This window comes from Periophthalmus magnuspinnatus, chromosome 17, assembly GCF_009829125.3.
Source record: "Periophthalmus magnuspinnatus isolate fPerMag1 chromosome 17, fPerMag1.2.pri, whole genome shotgun sequence".
Taxonomy (NCBI): Eukaryota; Metazoa; Chordata; class Actinopteri; order Gobiiformes; family Gobiidae; genus Periophthalmus; species Periophthalmus magnuspinnatus.
The window spans coordinates 4,797,304-4,817,350 of NC_047142.1; the positions used below are offsets into that span (position 1 = coordinate 4,797,304).

A 20,047-nucleotide genomic window follows, 5' to 3' on the forward strand; every position below is an offset into this window, starting at 1 on the left:
TTGGTTGCCATGATACTCGTTGAATTCCAAATAAGGAACTCGGGTCTAAATTCGCCCCTGTAACTGCTCTAGCCTCAATGAGCTTCATTTGACTGGAGCTGAACACTGGGTGATGTCACACTCACTTATACAGTTTATGTTGTTGGTCTAACATCTAAGAACAGTTGAATAATAATTACCACTTGGAATGTTTTCAAAGTACTTTTTCAAAAGCTCAGGACATTCACTGTGTTATTCTGTTGGTGCGCCACCTGCTTGTTACCGGGAAGATATTATTACTTTGCTTAACGCTATGCCATTAACGCTATGCCATTAAACATCTTTATCTCCATGGAAACAAGCAGGTGAGCAAGATGCCATAAGGTGTAAGCAGACCACCCTCCAGAAAAGTTCCATAGCGCACTTTTATGCACCTTTAATGACAGTAAAGCAGATTGTCCTCAAGGCTTTTATGTTTTAATCTACATAAATAAAAAACATCACATCAGCTACAAAAGTTGTATGACTTTTTATTTAAACTTTTGAGGGCTTTCCCAATGTGTCTTTTCCCAACATGCTTTTCTACAAAGGTGGCATCAAAACTACAACACAATTAATTAAACTGAAGGCATCGTGGCACAGTGGCTCCATATGTCACTCTGGCTGGTTCTGGCTGTGTGATTTTTTTTTTTCATGCGATTGTGTTAAAGCCGCAGTTTAGCAGAATGGGTGAACAACGAGAGCAGATGGGAGATGAGGACACACAATCCCTTTAGCTTACTCCTCCACACCATGCTGTGTGGATGTGAGATTCAAAGACGTCAGGAGATTTGAATGCCAAAACTGTGGTTCGCTCTTCCAGTCTCCATCTGCAGTCCGGCCTCCCTCAAGTTTCATTGTCAAACTTTTTGCTTGGAATGCACATTATGAATTACATGTTTTCCATTCTTGTCACAATTTGTTATTATTTTTTGCAACAACAGCATTTCGGGATGACTGCCCGGCCAATACAAAGCTGCATGGGCCCAGTATAATATATATTCAGGAGCTCAGTGTCTATCTTTATGGGTGCTGTGCAGGATATACAGGAGAAGGAGCCGTGTTCTTTATTCTACTGAAATTGCAATATACGTGACAGTCTCTGGGGGTGAGGCACTTCTTCTGCCAGTTTTTCAAGTGGAGGACATTTTTTTGTTCTATGCATTTTTCATCTTTATTGTCATCCACATAACTACATCTTTATAAAGCTGCAGATTTTCTTTTGATATGAAAAGTTGTCATTTTGGATTCGGTAGCGCTTTGACACACAACTGCACTTTTAAAAACCCATTTCTGTCATTTTATTATATCTTTTTTTTTTTACTTTTTAAGAGACTTCTTGCAGCTAACGATGAAAATAACTTTTGTCAATATACCGCTGGTTGGTAGGATTTGGCTCAGCTGAGAGACATTTTGAATTGCTCAAAATTGAAAGCTGATTGACCGAATTAAAGATCTCTCAAAATATCTTAAAACACCCTTGGTAGTGTTGCAATCTTCGAAAAAAAAATTATTATTCTTTGTAAATTGGCACCATTTTCCTTTATCTTTACCGTCAATGTATTTTTCCCAAAGACAAAATAGCTCTGTTTTCTTCCATCAAATCGACCTTTGGTGGCAACATTTTGGGAGAGTTTGTGATTTGTTGACTTGAAATTACAAGCCTAAATTGTCAGACGATTTCTTTTCATCTGTCGTGAGGTGAGCGCGACACCCTCGAGAGCAAACACTCGGTTTGTTTCTTTGTGTCCGTGTGGGCTTTTGGGGACTTTGAAGTGCTTGACCAAATGCATAGTTTTTATTCTAGCTCCCTGTTGATGGCTGGGTCTTGGCCCGTTATTCTCAGCAGGGTAAAGTGCTATGTTGTGCCGACACAGGTGTACATTTGTGTGAGTGTGTCTGCGCTGTCCCTGCAGTGCTCTATTGTTCCTCTGTTTATTAAAGGGAGTCTGAGAGCAGCATTTTGTGGCTCGAGGAAAAGAAAAGGCTGACAAACACTGCTAATTTATAATAAGAAGTCACTGCATTAGCATACATTTACATTTGGAAGCTATAGGCAACAATCAGGCTTTAAACAGCCTTGATTATGCATTTCTACGAGGCAGCAGTGACTGAAATTACAATGTTTTTAAGAAACAAAGAAGAAACAAATTATGCAATATTTAAGGGTGCACTATGTAACTTTTCTACTGGAGGGGACACCTCCTGCTCGTCTCCATAGAGATGTTATTGCTTCGTTTGGATTGCTACACAGTGTGGCATTACACTTCTATTTAGCATAAATTCAATTACAGATGTTTGTGTTGCTCCTAAATACTTGACTTGTAAGCTGGCCTGGTGGCATTGCCTGCTCGTCTCCATGGAGATGAATACTGAAAAACATTTTGGGCAAAGTTATATCAGCTCCATGGACACAAGAATGTGACTACAAAAGTTACATAGTGCCTCTTTAAATTCTGTGTTAAAATTAACGTCCTAATTAATTCCATGAATGAAAATCTAAAAAATGACTCAAGCTTCGGGTGGTTTATTAAAATTTTTTGTTATATTCACATAGTTTGAGTTGCTGGTTAAAAATGGTAAGTTATTTCAAACACACACACACTATGCAAATTGTGGTGGAGATGTTTCCACTATGAGAATAATAGTGGAAACATCTCCACCACAATTTGCTTTCCAAATGTCATTCAGCAAATGGTGTAGACTTGTGCAAATGTGCTATTGTTGTAATGCTAATTTAAGCCGTGTCTCCTCTCCGGACAGGTGCAGAGGCAGAGCTCGGCAGACAACAAGACAAGAAGACAAGATCCTGACAGAAAAGGTAGTGTGCACATCCACACAAACATGGCCGCTCCTACGTGCAAAGAAGCATTAATGAAGTCCCATATCTTTCCCTCTGGCTATACTGTAATGTTCAATTTAATGGTCTAATGTCCCTTAATGACTGCTTTATGTGCACGCTCTTATTGTGCATCTATCAACCTGAAGCACATCTAATCAGACAATTAGCCCCGTCTTGGACTAATTTCCCTGTATGTATTCATCACCACCACTGGCTCCTAATAAGAGCACAAATGGATAGCGGCTCTTACACTCCGGACACGTACACACTACATATCTGCGTTTGTGAGTTTGTCTGTCTGTGGGCTGGACAAATGGAGCATAGCTGAGTTACAAAGCAGGACAATTACATCTCCTCTGCAGCTGACCTGGAGATGTTTACACTCACAGACTGTGTAATCAGCTCATGGACATAGTCTTGTGCTATTGTCTCAGCTCCCTCTGTTGTCCCACTACAATTAAACTCAGCTGTTAAAGATAATGGCTAGATTACTGAATATGAAATAAAGATAAAGGTATGCAAATAAATGTTTTAAGTAGAACAACTCTATTTTTAATTAGTGAGTTCTAATAAATACTGCACTTGCTTTATCGCACCCTAATGCTTCTCAGCGTTAGTAGTAGTAATGGTAGTATACATTTCCTGTAATGAAAACGCCTTACTCTAAAGCAGTAGTGGCCACATAATTTAATTAGCAGCTCTAACATTGCCCTGGGATTGAGAGATAGCATTTTGTACTTGTTTACGCATGCCATTCCACAGATTGTTAAAACAATGCTCCAGTTGCACCAAGAAGAAAACGTCTAGTTTTAAACGTAATCTGAGAGACATATGGTTATTATAAATGGTATAAATGGAACACACTTAAGGGACAGGATGACTTAAAGGGCCCGTATTACGCTATTCCCTGATCTGTGTTATAATGTTGTTTCCTCATCACAAACAGAGCTGCAGTTGTGTTTTGTTTCATTCACACATGTTTAACACACAAATCCTGCATATTTAGAGTTCTTCTCTCAAACAGATCTCAACGCTCCACCTTGTGATGTCATGTGGTACTACAGGAAGTGCTCCACTGTGTTTTTAAACAACTTAATGCAAAACATTAAATTTTTGCTGTTTTCGAAAAAGATGTGGAATACATACATACACACACATGCATACATACACACATACATACATACACACACACATGCATACATACACACATGCATACATACACACACACACACACACACACACACACACATATATATATATATATATATATATATATATATATATATATATATATATATATATATATATATACGTATTGAATCTAAACCTAATCCTCTCAAAATATCATGTTCATTGTGGTAAATTTTCTAACCAGAAACCCAAACCTGCGTTATTTAAATCCCTTATGTCCTCTTATATAATTTCTTTAAACTATTGTACAAACCCAAAAGCCTGGAAAAACAAAAGCACTTTGCACAGAATTTGGAATTTAAAATGTACTACTGTATTTTTTTTTTACATTTGTTTAATATTTTTCACATGCTTAAGTCTCTTGCCATTGTTCACTGTTTATATATTTGTAATAAAAAACAAACAAAACTCCATACAGCTTCACTACAATCATGTGGTTGATTTCAGCTCTGGAATTGCCAATCTTTTACTGAACTAAAGGTAAAAGGAGCTGTTACCACTTCATGACATCACAAGGTGGAACAGAGCATTTTGAGCTTTGGAGATGTACAGACTAATAATAAAGTGTTACTCAGACATGTGTGAATGAAACAAAACACAACTCCAGGTGTGTTTTTGAGGAGGTTACATTATAATGTGACTTAAAACTCACAAGAGTCAGTTTTGCACACAATGTTTTTGAATCACCTACAATCTTCTTCAACGTCTTTTAAGTCATAGGTGGGTGATGCTACTGATTCAATTATTATACAAGACATGTTAACATCTCACTTGCACACGTTGGACCACTATTCTCATTAATATTATTATTTATGGAAGTCACACGGCACAACATGCTTGGTTGTCTTGTTTACACTGTGCACTGACTCAGACATTGCGTTTAATCAGTTGGAGCAAATTTCAGGTTGTAGACACAGAGTATTGACATTATTGTAGCAGGAGAGCGGAAGGAAACTTTGATTGCTACCTGTGTTTACTTTTGTGGAATAGCAAAGAAATAAGTGGAGTTACAGCTGCTGATTATTGGCTCTAGTTTTGAGGTACTAATACTGAGAAGCATGTTTTTTCTGGTGCTCTATTTGAGATTGAGACGAACACCCTGCGATGATTCTTCAAAAAATACAGTATAGGAAACCCTTTGACTTTTAATTTGGTTGGTGTCGTCTTAGTCCAGTCAATTTTTGTTGATTTTTGTAGGTGAGCCACATTTGTTTTGCCCCAGCACAAATATATTTTAAAAGCAGCTCTTAGGAGTAACCAGTGAATCTCTCCGTGTTCAGATGGGCGTGACTGACAGGTGGATTAGCCAATTAGGGAAACACATGCCAAACATTGCTGATTTCTGCAGAATCTAAGAGTGAAGCACAACACTGTTCATCTGAGGTGATATATTTATTCAGATGTTTGATTTTGTTCAAAATAACAGGTGACCAATGAGCTCTTTTGTTTGTTTCACATTCAAAACTAATCTGCACAGCCATGTTTGAGCCTGGGCCGCTACGAAACACGGAGTGATGACCAGACTGATATCTGTCTCTACAAAAAGTACAGCGAAAGAGAGTGATCAAGGCTGTATTTTCTCCACAGTAAAGCAGGATGTATGCTGTTAACATGCTAATATTTGTTGGCTTTACCGTCACAGCAAAACTCTGGCCTCTGAAAGTTTTTAAACACTTCTAAGCTCATTGGGGTGAATAATTAGGATGATACGAATGCATTAGGAAAGTGAGGTGTATCGCTCCAGACATTTTAAAATGAACCAGTGTTTACACGACTTTAAGACTCACAAATCCTACAGGCCTGGCTTCTACTTCTTTAACTCATAAGTAAATAAAGATCCATTCCTCCAAATAACAGACGAAATTCATGCTGTCAGTTTCTGTAGCTTAGTATTACTACCTCATGCAGCTGATGTCCCACCACTCGGCTACTCTCCATCTTATTTTTCTACAGTAAAAAACGAACGTATTTTTTCCTTGTCTACAAAACGCCTCGGAGCATATTCAAAGCGATGACAGAGGAAGAGTGAGAGGAGGCCGAGTGGGACTAGGAGGTGAGAGCGACGCCGGTGGAAGTCTTTGATCTCCACTTTCTAATCAATGGGGATTATGGTCCGTGCGCCTGTGTCAGTCCTGATTACGCTGTAGACACACTGACAGACACCGCTGCATCCCAAAGAATATACAAGCATTGGAATTCCTCATAGGTTCTTTCTCGCATCTGAGAAGGCATCAGGCAATTCTGACAGCGCTTTTATATGAGGGAGAGAGAGCGCAAATGAAAGCCCTGTGTGTACATGTTCGTCACAGCCAAAGATAGAGTGAGGGGGCCGGAGCTGTCACACAGACTCACCAGAGCTGCCACTGCTGAGTGAAGGCGTCAGCAGGAGAGAGACTGTATGTGAGCGGCAGGAAACATTCTGATAAAGAAGGAAAAAAAAATAATTCACGTGGCTTGAAACTGTACTGGAAGGACACGTAGACCCCAGAGGATTTTAAAATATTCAAACAAGTTTCAGCGTACGGTTTTATAGATTTGGTGAGTGAAGATGTCCAAGTTAAATAGATCAAATTTAATAGTTGTTTAAACGTAACATTTTCTGTCAATAGAGCTCGGGGTTAGTATCATCACACCTCATAGAACTTTCAATTAGCCTAATTAGAGATTGACCCTAAGGTTTGTTTCCATTGGTCGATATGTTCTGCTGATATTTTTGGGCTGATGATTATTTTATTTTCCCAAATTCTATCATTTAAATCCACTGAAAACTCACCACAGTATTTTTTTTTAACCACAAACCTAAAAACGGACTGTGTAGTGATGTTTTGAGCAGTCATCTTTTCACAATGAAGTGTTCAAATACAGCTTTGTGTTTACTTTTTAGACAGGAGTTCGCCCAAAACTAAATATCAACCCATTTTGGAGATCGGCAGAACGATATATAGGTTTATCAGTCTGTTAAGATACTAAATAATAAACAGATTAACAGATACTAAATAAAAAAGGGATTTATCGTTTATACACATTGTCATCTCCTCATTTTAGCTGATGCTAAAACAATCTCTGCGGTTAAATATTTGCACTTAAAATATTTGCATATTTCTTTTCAATTCACTCATTTTATAGTGGGAATGTCTTCTACTTCTACCCGGGCGTGCTTAAGACCGCAGAGCAAAGGAAGTGTCTGCAGCCTGTCTGTGCAACATGCTCTGCTAATGAACTAGACCTTTGTATCTGCGCCTCAACGATCTATTCCAGGAGCTGATGCTATCACATCCTGGTGTGGCACTACACACATGTGCCAGAGATAACCCTTTCAACATGACCTTTACTTCTCTGAGCACAAGACTTTTCCAATCTGACCCTGTGTTATTTCCGTCAGTGTGAGATGCCCTAACATGAGGACCCTCACTTTCACAAAACCACTTTGAGCTGCCAGGTGGACTATTTAGTTATCTGTCTGTGACTTGTGCACAGAGTAATGAGATCTCGATACTTTCTGACTGCTGTTTAGGAAGCACTTGCTCTGGAGTAAGTTCTTTTTAAATGGTTCGTCTTGATCTCGTGAGGCAGGTTGTTCAAAGAGTTTGGTCGAGCCCTGATGAAGAAAGCTCGGTAATCCTTTCTGTTCTGTCTAGAGTGTCAAGAGCAATGAGGATTTGACATGTGAAAGGCTTAAAAACTCTAAGATGAAATGCAGTGAGGGCAATGGAGCTTTAATTTAACACTTCCTTAAGAAAATATTTATATTTAAAATATTTATTTGTCCAATTATGTAAGTTTCAGCAAGCCAGAGTACACTTACTTGTATCAAATACTAATCTCTCCTTGCACTGCAGCAAATGTGTGTCTTATACAAACAAATCTACCATTAAAATGTAAAAGCATGTTTTTGGTTGCATTTTTATATAGCGCTTTACCTTTGAAGGCTCTCAAAACACTTTACATCAAGGACCCAGCCACCTTTTCACACACACACTCAGACAAAAGTGTATGTAGACACTGGGGCAAGGTGGGTTAAGTGTCTTCCCAAGGACACAACGACAGCGTCCATCTGTGGGAGCTGGAATCGCGCTGCCAACCTGTGGGTCAGCGCATCTGATCGCTCTACCAATAGCGTTTATGTCAAGAGCGGGATTCGAACCTGCAACCTTCAGAACGTGGACGAACACTCTACCAACTGCACTACTATTGCCCAGGATTTCTGCAAGGATAACTACAATAGGGAGTAATTTGACAAAACAGGAACAATTCCCATGCAGCTTCTTAGTTTATTCATAATAACGCTGGTCAATAACATAATCCCACCCACGCTTTAAAATAACTGCTTATAGAGGATCAATGCTATTGAGCTGTTGATGTAATAATTGAATGTGATCCCAGCTAAGCGCTTTGGGTTTTTCCTCCCTCACCATAATAGCACCAAACATACAGCGGCAATACAAGAACATGCCGATTCTTCTGATCCCTGAGCCACATTATCATCCCCACACAGCTGACGACTTTCAGTGAGGCGACGTTTTATGTGTCGTTTCCACCTGGACATATCACAGAGGAGAGAGAGGGCCCCTGATAGCACAGGTGGGAAACCCAGCTCTTTACCGTATATAAACCGACAAGAGAGTGAGTTGTCGGGCGTGTCCCACAAGAAAAAGCTGCCTTTGAAAGTGGAAGATAAAAGGACCAGAATGGCTTGGCAGAAAGAGAGGGCAAGCCGGAAGAATAAACACGGCTGTGTGAACTGTGAAGTGACAATGAAATTTTGAACTTTTTGGTCAATTAACTTCAACATAAAAGGCAGAGTAGTGACTGAGAGAGATTTTAAAAACAGGATAAATCTGACAGGCCAATCGATTTTATCTGAATGCATTTGGCATCTAGAAATGGTCCTAATGTTTTTTTTTCTTTTTTTGTTAAAGCTGCATAAACTTTTTATCTCACTGCTTTCATCTAAGAGTTTGTATACTATCAGGCTATGTACTTTGTGCTGCTGTTTCACATCACAGCTGTATCACTAGCACAGAGGAGTTCTTTTGGAATTGGTCTTCCATTATGTGGTTGTGTGTTGTTCCATTGTGTACACCATCCACACCACATACCTGGAATGGTTGAGTTTGTAAACCCTTTATTGAACTCATAACCCGGCTGACTGGAGGTGCGATTGCTCTTTCCAAGCCTCGTCTCCATAGTGATGTTGTCTCCATAGAGATGTTAGAGGCACATAATATGGCTAAAGAAATTAAACTTTTTTGTGAAATGTGTGAACTGGAAAGCTTTTTTTTTTTCATCAACGAGCTTGATAAACAGCATTTTCAATATACAGTATAAATCCAATCTATGCAGCCAGTCTACTTCAATCTACTTTCAAACTAAGGATATGATTGTTCTTGATTGCACTCGTGCTTTGCAGGAGGATCATCACACTGTATCAGAAATGGACTAAGGACTGTGCAGCTCAGAGGTTGTGGGAGCAGCCAATGGGCAGAGCCCAATGGTCCAGAAATACAAGGCAATTTGGCCAGAGTGATGGGAATAATGAGAAAACCATTGTAATGTTTCCAGTGTCGGAGACAGAGGGAGAAGAAGAGATGCAGGAAAAGTGCAGGATAAGGCTGGAAAAGAGAGAGCGATCAGCCACACAACAGAGACTGCTATTGGTTTTGTGTTCATGTCAGGGTGGCTGCACATTAACCTGTGCAAATGGAGGCTAGAGGTTTACCTCCATAAGGGCCCGGCAAGAGAGGATAACGGGCCTGCTGCCAGAGCTTAAGGCAGCCATTGTAACAGAGTGCCACTATAGTATCGCCACCTTTCTCACTCTTCTATATATCTCACCTATGTTTCAATAAAATACATCTGTAAAGAGACATTGTAAGAATACAAAGTGTGGGAGAATGGAAACCCTGGTAGAGCAATAAGAGTGGCTGAATATGTTGTGGAGAGATAATAAAAAATGGAGCAAAGGTGCTGCACGGCAGAGGTGATAAAAACCACGGGACGGCCCATTTAATCAGTCTGCCTCCATTAAAGCGCTTATTAGGACACAGCAGTTTAGCATTGCAACAACAGGAGGAGGGAATGTTTGGACAAAAAGTCCTTGCATCATCAAAACATACTCATAAAACTCAGTGCTCAAGAAAATGCAGAGAGACATCAGGTTTGTCAAACAGGGACCGGCACTGATCCAGATCATGTGTCTGTTATCTCCTTATATGCTGTGCATCTGGAGAGTTATATAAGCTGCCAAAGTTAAATCAAATAACAATTTGCAATGTCCCATATAAATGTGAAAAATGTATTATATGATCCACTCCCACTTATGTGAACATACTTAAGACTGGTTATTTAGTTTACTACAACCACACTGCTGCAGATCTGTGGTCATCCTGGAGGCAGCGATGTATCATCTGCAGGGGTTACAGTTGATCCCTCCTCTGTGGCTGGTGGTGGTGTCTGCAGCAGCTGGAGGCTGTACTCATGTCCCTTCTTCACACTGACTGCTCATGATCACTGCACCTCAGTCCTGCCGTGAGTTTAGCAACCGCTGCAGCACTGGAGATTAGAATCACAGCTGGTCTGCACCCACCCATTACTTTATAAAGCACCTCTCTGTCCTTCTCCATTGGAAGTGAACTGCTCCCAGATGACTCATCTACTCATCTGCTCTCTCCGGCCCCCCAGGACCACCCAGAGCAGAGCCCACTTGCACAGATTGAGACATATGTCCATGGGGCAGAGTGTTAGACACTTTACCGGACGGACTGAGTCGTAGAACCCTGTATCCATGGAAAGATGTGGAATGACACTAGTGCTGGGGTAGGGTAATGAAGTATGCTGCTTTTGATCCAACTGAGATTAGAATGTTCTATGAGCCCATAACCGCTCAAAAATGCTGCAAAACCCACCTACCTCAAAGTGTAATCACACTGTGTGGGAAGAGAAGTATTTAACAGCTGCTTGTGTTGTGATGCCGCTGTGAAAAGGATCCTTATAACTGTTATTATGCCTTTTCTGCGTTTATAGATTTATATGAACTGAAACTCATTTTAAAAGATACATGTAGAGCACAAAAATAATCTACTGTGAATGAAGAGGGAGAGAATAAAATGGACTTTGACCCGATTATGCAGGCACAGTGCCCAGGTGGTTAGCGCTCTAGCCTCACAGCACACATTACCTTGCATAATTTGCTTCAAGAAATGGACTGCCTATACGGATGATTATTGTTTTTAAGCTAATGTATCCATTAATGCGCTCTTTGTATTCTTTTACCATTCACTCAGCTCTATAGCACAGAGCTCTCCCGTCTGCATCCCTTTCACTCATCCACACTGACAGGATGCTAAAAGGAGAGGCCGTAGCACTTACAGTAGCTGTTAAAATGTTGTGGTAATAACCGGCTGTCATCCTTTTGTTGGCGCACATCAAAATCCCGAAAGGCTTGCAACTCTCACACCTCTGATGGCAACTTGAATGCAGCTATGAAGCTCAATGTTTTCATGTTGTGCTTTTGACACTTACAGCCAAAACAAAACTATACAATCACATAAACCTTTTCAGAGTGACTATGACAAAAAGCTCACCATTCAAACTACTGAATGTGGTCTTGATGTAGAAGTAATGTGTTTAGTGCATTAAGGATACAAATGCTGCCTGAAGACTACACGCTTCTCCTAAATCTGGAAGTAAAATAGAAGGAGTGTGATTGACAGGATAATAATTTGACTGGAAGGAATGGGAGCCCTAGATAGATTCCCATTAATTCATTACAGCCCAAGTGAAAGTGTACAAAATGTTTTACTGGAAAACTTGAAGCCGTTGCCTCTTATTCTTATCTTATTCCTAGGTCTCAAAATGCCCGTGGCACATTGTTAGTTTTCCCATACATGACATGTTTTGGCATGTGTGCACAGCTTTAGAACAACACTTTCAGAATGCAAAGTGAAACATCCCAAAACGCAACATAGCAACTTGCGTGTCAGACTCTCTCCCAGGTTTGCTTACGGGTTCTATAAAACGTGTTATAATTACATTTTGTCACATAGTGCTATTTTTACAATCTACTCTATGGAGGAAAAAAATGAAAATGTCAAAGGTTATTGAACTACTCCACTGGAAACTCACCTTATGTATGTGGAAGTCCACCTAATCAAGTGCTGACTGCATACATATCAAGGTCAAAAAGGCCAACATATAATCAACCAAACAGGTTAATAGGCTTTTGAGTTTGTTTACAAAGAGCAGTGCAGTGTGATGAAGGGGAAGCAGCATGCATTACATTGCAGCCTGAGCTTTGACCTAGTGTCTATAGCTACAAATTCCAGTAATCCCTGAGGAGAAATTAGCATTCAACCACCTGACTGCTAATGACAACCTCACTACTGCAGCTATAACACCGGAATACTAAAACAAGACAGCGTGGAAAAAGGTTGCAGCTTTTGAGGGGGAGCTTTACTTTCATTTTGTTATCTGTTTTGTCATTTATTGCTGGCTTTTTCCATATCTACCTCCCACCTCCACCATGCGCTCGTGATAAAGGACTCTTTTTGAAGCAGCCCCCCCTGACAAAGATTGGATTAACGTCTGGGAGTAATTGCAGTGTGCGTTTAAAAATTCAATTCTCATATCGACTTACATGGCCGTGAACCACATAGAAGATAAAAGAAAATATATTCAGTGCGACAGACGGGGAGCAGTGTAATCTGAGATGAAAAACTTTAAAAGATGAGATAAAACTGATGCTTTTTTTTAGTAACAATTTATGGTTCTGCTCAGGTGTGCTCAATTACAGTGACCTCGTTTGCATAAGATGGATATTTGGACTTTTGCTCTGATAAAAATAAATAAATACATGAACAGGTTTTACAATTATAGTATGTTTTCCTTTTTTCTGCATGCTCTCACCATTAAGGTAACTCTTATCTGACTGTATCTGTTTAATCCACACAAAAAAAAAACTGTCTCTGTACCAGCCTCTGTTCTTGTTCACTCTGATGCTGGAGACAGACTCATTCAGACGCCTTTTAAAGGTCTCGTACTTTCCCTCAAATGCATTTTTACTGAATCGTATTTCAGTCTAGACCTCTGATTTATGGATATAGTTATTGTGACATATGACACTATTATGCAAATGGCTCAGTCTAAAAAGTTACCTCATTATACTCATTGCTTCAGCGTGAAATGTTGTTGTAATGTATCTGAAAATTGGCTAAAAAAAACAAAACAAAACTAAAGTGCACATAGGAAAAACACTTGCTGTTTTATTTCTATTATTATATTTGGAAAAAGGCTTAGTTATGATCAACACCAAAGTCTCCACATTGGTTTATTTTTGTATTTTAACATGTTTTCAAAATGCATTGTCACTCATAGCACACAATTATAGACAATTAATTAATCGTGTGGTTCTTGAAATGTATTAACGCACTGAAAATCCCTCATTTCCCATGGTAAAATCTTTTGAATTGGTTTAAGTCTGTCATATTTAGAGTCTTTTACTGCTGCAGGTCAAGACGAATAGTAGCATTTCTTCAGAATTTTGAATCATTTGTTGTTTTTTTTATTAAAACTGTGCGACTTACCAAATGCTGTTGCTATTTTGCGCGCTGGTTTGCTTTGTTAAGAAATGGGATCATTTTCTGTTATCTTTTTTTTCTTAGATTTTACAAATAATAAATAAAATATCCAGGGAAAACGAACCTCTTTCATTTCATTCCCGACCTTCTTGACTAATTCAAGTGATTTTTTTTTTTTTAACGGGACATTGTATTGGACATTACCACGTTAGGTCTACATGGTATGTTCTTTAGTAATCAATGACTTCGTGCGTCACCTTTTTCCACTCAACTTCCCCAGATTGAGAAGCTTCGTGCTGACACATGTAATTACCATCAAGGCAGGTGGGGCGGTGCAGATTGGAAAGGCCACATCAATGACATACAAGCGGTGGGTCCTGTACTTGTACTTTAGCTCATGTGCATATAGATTGAATTGGCATGTCAAAGCGTATCATGTACAGTAGGTGATTCTCATATGTAACTGACTTTACCTTCTGATCTGGAAATGGGGAGTAAACTTAGTTATTTTTGTGCCTGGTTCGCTTAAAGGTTCTATGTTACACAAAATTGACTCTTGTGAGCTTTAAGACACGTTATAATGTTGTTACCTCATCGAAAACATTCCTGGAGTCGTGTTTTGTTTCATTCACACATGTTTAAGTAACCCTTTATTGTCTGTCTATATTTCCAAAGCTCAAAACGCTCTGTTCCACCTTGTGATGTCATCAGCTGGTTGTTTTCAAGTTAACACCTACCTTTTACCTTTTGTTCAGCAGAGATTAGCAATTCCCTGGGCTGAAATAATCCAAATGATTCTATTGATGATGTATTGAGTTTAAAAACGCATTGGAGCACTTCCTGTATTACCACATGATGACATCACAAAGTGGAACGGAGTGTTTTCAGTTTGAGAGAAGAACTCAGGGTTTGTGTGTTTAAATGTGTGTGAATGAAACAAAACTCCAGGTCTGTTTGTGATGAGGAAACAACATTAACGTAGATCAGAAAATAGCACGATACGGGACCTTTAAGTATAAATGACTTAAGTCTAGCTATAATTGAGCCTCCATGAAAATTTTGCCCTCCTCATGCATCACGCTCCAAACCTATGGGAATCTGCCCGCGCCAGGACCTCGTGACTAAAGCTAAATCTTCTGACTTTGAAACCTCTTTTAACTTTAAACAGAGCCAGGGCAAAACTATATATGGGATCACATTAATGCACGCTTCCATATTTAGCTGCCGTTTGGAAGGGTGTATCTGCCTTAGAGCGAGACACTTCTATTCTAAAGTAATGCCTTTATCTCCATTTTTCATACTTCAAAAAATCGTGACACTTTTTCCGATACTTTTTATTATAGTATTTTACTTACTATGCATATCGATACTGGAATAAGTGATTACTTTAATTACATACTTTGTTTAAGACAGTGTTTTCTGTGGCAGCGCCTAGACCAGGGGTGCTCAGACTTTTTCAGTATGTGAGCTACTTTTAAAATGATCGTGTCTGAAAGATCTACCACCTAATACAAAAATGTTAAACATATATTTATTTGTAAATGTATTATGAATTCTTACATGTTCAGTGCATTTTGATGTACCTTGCACAACGTCATGAGATAATACTGCACAACACAACTGAACTTCTTACATGTTCATAATTACTTGAATGATGATTACTGCTCTGACTTGCACTGAATGGAATCAGTGAGGGATGCACAGTTCGGGCAGTAGCTTCTGACAGACAGGAGTAAAATTGCATTTTTCGTTTGAAAGCGATAACAGAGATAATCATGTTGATTACGGTTTTGTCTTTTTTTATAGCCATAAAAATCATGTTAAACGAAGTATCAGAATTTACTGCATTTTTTCACACAACTACTTCTATTTTACACATCCATCCTTATTTTTTCTTTTACGCATCGAATAAATGAGTGTGTGTGTGTGTCATTCGTCACCTTCGAGGGACAACAGAGGCAGATTACCGTAATGATGGTAACATATTTAGATAGCCCTGTGTCTCCGCTTTGAGACGCCGTTTGAATTTACATGAGAGCACAACTGGGCACGGAGTTACGCTGCTGGAAAGTCCGCAACCCGCTCTATCGGCGACGATAGGATCCGACGCTATAGGGTTAAACTAACTCGCGCTTGTTTATGCGTGTGCAGCGCCCATGATGTGGCCTAGGGTCAGGTGTAATCTGACTGGTTGTCCTGTATATTAGTCATGTGACTGGATGGATGACGGGACGTGATCTACCCAAAATGCCTTCGCGATCGACTGGTAGATCACGATCGACATAATGAACACCCCTGGACTAGACTATGAAACAGCGCCCTCTGCCTGTCAGATCCTTAATGCAGTTTAAGACTAGACCCACCTCTTCTCCCTGGCATTTAACACTAGCTACACAGGAGATCTTGGTGTTGTATTGTTGTTTTCTTTTCCTATATATTGTTGTATCTGTATTTGTTTTTCTTGACTTTTTATGTGAACTTTGACTTTGATCATCTGAAGTTGTTTTTAAATGTGCGAGATACGTAAACTTGAACTGAATTGAGACACATATGCATTATTCAAAAAGGATTATACTATAGTCAAAGTAACAGCAAGAAAATGATATTATGAAATTAAAAAATAAACAAAAACAAAAAAAACAACAAACGATAGTCTCTAAATATGCCACAAATCTTCACTCACACCTCCACCTTTTTATTTAAATTTACTTTTGGGAGCTTATTTGGAAAGCCAGTACCCCTTTTCCTTTTACCATAGCGATCCAGAAGTTGGGATAGAAACTTAAAGCAGCATAACAGAGAAACTCACTTTTAATAAGCCATATTTTTTCACACTTCCAACACACACTTCCATGGAGTGACTTGCACAGCCCCGTAATGAGATTAACACGTACGAACTGCGAGATTTGTGCATTAAATGTACTTTTACAAATTTTCTTCAAGTTCCTTTTAGGCATCAGTGGTAGAATTTCCACTTTTTTCATGTTTATTTTTGATTTTTTTGTATATAGAGTGATGAGTGAATGTATTATTGGACAAGTACTTAATGCAGAAAGTAACAGTTGCATTGATTTGACGAAGCTTTCAGGTACACAACCAAAAAAACGTCACTGTATTTTAATATTGCTGTAATGGTGAGTCAACAGTTTGAATATTACAAGGCTCTGCATATTACCCATAGCCGTGCAATTAAAACACCGGTATGATGGCTCTTTAACTTGCACTCTCCATCACCCTCTTGCAGCACACTCGTTGAGCTTGAATATAAATCAGCCGTGCTTGTTACAGTAGGCCAGTGAAAGATCAGCACAGCCCCATTCATCATGATCATGTCCGCTAAGGATCCGCCTACTGCACGCTGCCACGAGCGCGGTGCTTAGGCTAATGGGTCTGAACACACGGTTACGCTTGGATTTGTCCATCTCGCTCTGTCAGAGATGGTGTGCTTTTCATTTTGTTGTGAAGATGCGGTTAAACGGTTCATGTCATGTTAGACGCCGACGCTACGCTTTAGGGAAGGTTCTTTTAAAACCAGAGAGTTTTCTCTTTCTTCAGGATTGCATAGAAGCTGAAGTCATTTTTAAAAGCATTACCGGCTCGCTCTCAAGTCAGTAGATTGTAACATACTGACTATCTCCCCCCTATGGGTCTTCCGTGATAGATCGGGGGTGCCAATATGTTTGGTATGACTGATTGTCTCTGTACCAGCCTCTGTTCTTGTTCATTCTGCTGCTGGAGACAGACTCATTCAGACGCCTTTAAAGGTCTTATACTTTCCCTCAAATGCATTTTTACTGAATGTAATTTCAGTCTAGACCGCTGATTTATGAATATAGTTATTGTGATCTATGACACTATTATGCTAATGGCTCAGTCTAAAAAGTCACCGCTCACTCATTGCCTCAACTTGTAATGTTGCTATAATGTATCTGAAAATTGGCTTAAAAACAAAAGCGCACGTGAAAAATACTCGCCATTTTATTTCTGTTATTATATTTGGAAAAAAAGATTGGTTATGATTCACCAAAGTCTCCCAATTGGTTTGTTTTTGTATTTTTAAACATTTCTTAGAGGTCCTGTATTACACAAAACTGACTCTTGTGAGCTTTAAGCATGTTATAATGTTGTTACCTCCTCAAAAACATACCTGGAGTTATGTTTTGTTTCATTTACACATGTTTAAGTGACCCTTTATTATTGTCGTAAAGACTGACGGAGGGACCAAAGATGCAGATTCGTGGAACAGTTCTACACAGTTTATTTGCAGATACATGAATGTGAAAGAAGGTTGACAGAGCACAGTTGGGAGTGGTGTCGTTTGCATTAGTCAGGGAGCAGGTCGTGGGTCTCAAGGTCAGAGGCTGGGGTGTTCGTACCAGACATGGAGAGCTGGGTCGGAGACGGAGGTGCAGAGTGACTCCAAGGAGCGGGATCACGGTGGATACACGGACGAATAATCTGCAACATGACATGAAGAAAAACCAGGAGATGACAAGACGATTTGGCCCTGAGTGTCGGGTCCTCAGTCCTTTTATCCTCACAGGTGCAGCTTGATTGATAATGTGCTGCAGGTGTGTGTGGGAGGAGCCAGAATCTCCACCCAGCTCGAGGCACAAACACAGAAGTGACGGGGGGAAAACAGCACAGAACACACGAAAAACCCAAATCCTGACAATTATTATCTGGCTACATCTCCAAAGCTAAAAATGCTCTGCTCCACCTTGTGATGTCATTTAATGGTAGTTTTTAAGTTAATGTCCGTCTTTTATCTTTAGTTCAGTAGAGATTGGCAATTCCAGGGCTGAAATTATCCAAATAATTCTAGTGAAGGTGTATTTAGTGGAGCGCTTCCTGTTTTACCATGTGACATCACAAGGTGGAACAGAGTGTTTTCTGTTTGAGAGAAGAACTCAGCCCTAAACATGTGTGAATAAAAAAAAAAACACAGCTGAAGGTATGTTTTTGATGAGGAGACAATATAACATAGATCAGAAATATGTGCTCTTTTAAAATGACTTAACTTCCAAGCACACACTTATAAACCATTACGGTAGTTAATTGTATTCTACTCTTGAGATTTGTTAACCTGCTGAAAATCCCTCCTTTCTCATGGTACAATATGTTTGAGTTGGTCCAAATCTGTCATATTTTCTCTTCAACTGTTGCAGGTCAAGAACCTACACAAAAACCTACACATTTAGTATTTTCGATCTCATCTATGTGCAAATATATCCAACATTTCCCCTAAACTCTCAGAAAATACAAGTGTGGGGTAATACGCCCATTCGACACCCACAAAAAGAGGCGGCTGAGAGCAATCGCTGCCTCATCCACACAAGATGCATTGTTGTGATAGGAGAGGCTGTTGAACACCAACCGCTCTGCCACATCAATGGGATTTTGAAAGCACCTCTTCAGTGGCTTCTCCCCGACAAAAACATTGGCGTGAATGTGCTAAAACAGTGTTGTGAAAATGTTGCCAAGGATTTGTGAAAATATTCCTCTAATTGTCTGGCTGCCTCATAATTATCCTGGTGAAACATCTGCACTGGGTTTGGTTGCCCTTATAATGATTTACAGAGCGTTGACTGAAGTCGGGAGGGAGCCATCTCCTTGAATGACTTTGTGTTTGTTTGTTTGTTTCCTGATATAGATCATGTATCTGGTCGTAAACATTGTGATGAGATCTCCGTTCTTTTTATTGCATGAAAAGTATTTATCCCCAGAACTGATCTTAAATTAAAGTGGATTAAAATTCATCATACATTTCTCTTATCGTTACAGGCGTGGCTGCCAGGAGTGCTGAGGCTGTTTCCCAGAATGCTTTTGGCAGAGCACCTTCACAAGGCCAGGCTGCTCACAACAGGCTGGATCCTGGCCCTGGCACTGCTCCTCCTTTTACAGGTACAACTCATCAATTAAAAAGATCTAGTTATGAGACACAGGGGACAGCTCACAGGGCTGTGTAAAATTAATTTTCTGTTCCACTATTTTAGGAAGTAAGTTAATTACTTTTGTCTGGGCTGTTTTAAATAGAACAAAGTGGCGAGGTTGTTGTCTATATTGCTATTATGCATTTTACATTTGCATTTCAGTCTGTCGGAAAATATCGTTTTACATAAACTCATACGACTCTTTGGTTAGAATGGTAGTTATGCTGCTCCATCACAAGACAGTCCACTGGTCCGCACCACCAGAGTAAGAAGACAGAGCCCCGGTACAGACGAGCCCCCCTCCTCCTCCACAGTCAACCAGACGATGAAAGACCAGCCTGTGGTCTTCAACCATGTCTACAACATAAACGTCCCTATGGAGTCTCTCTGCTCTGTGGATCTGGACGCCTCTGCAGCTGCCCCCGGTGATGGTGAGTGCATGCAACATGTTCCACTGATAAACTTATTCTTCTTATATCAGAAGTTCT

General features: G+C 39.7%; 1 protein-coding gene across 1 annotated transcript in view; it reads left to right on the top strand.

The window, feature by feature from the left end:
* The first annotated feature begins 2,808 nt into the window (after nt 1-2,808).
* Nucleotides 2,809-20,047, top strand: part of LOC117385507 (tenascin-R-like) — a 50,169-nt gene continuing 32,930 nt past the window's right edge. The window contains 3 exon segments of the mRNA XM_055228602.1: nt 2,809-2,839; nt 19,411-19,530; nt 19,771-19,990. Of these exon segments, the coding sequence (XP_055084577.1) occupies nt 19,447-19,530; nt 19,771-19,990 (304 nt within the window). The 5' untranslated portion in view covers nt 2,809-2,839; nt 19,411-19,446.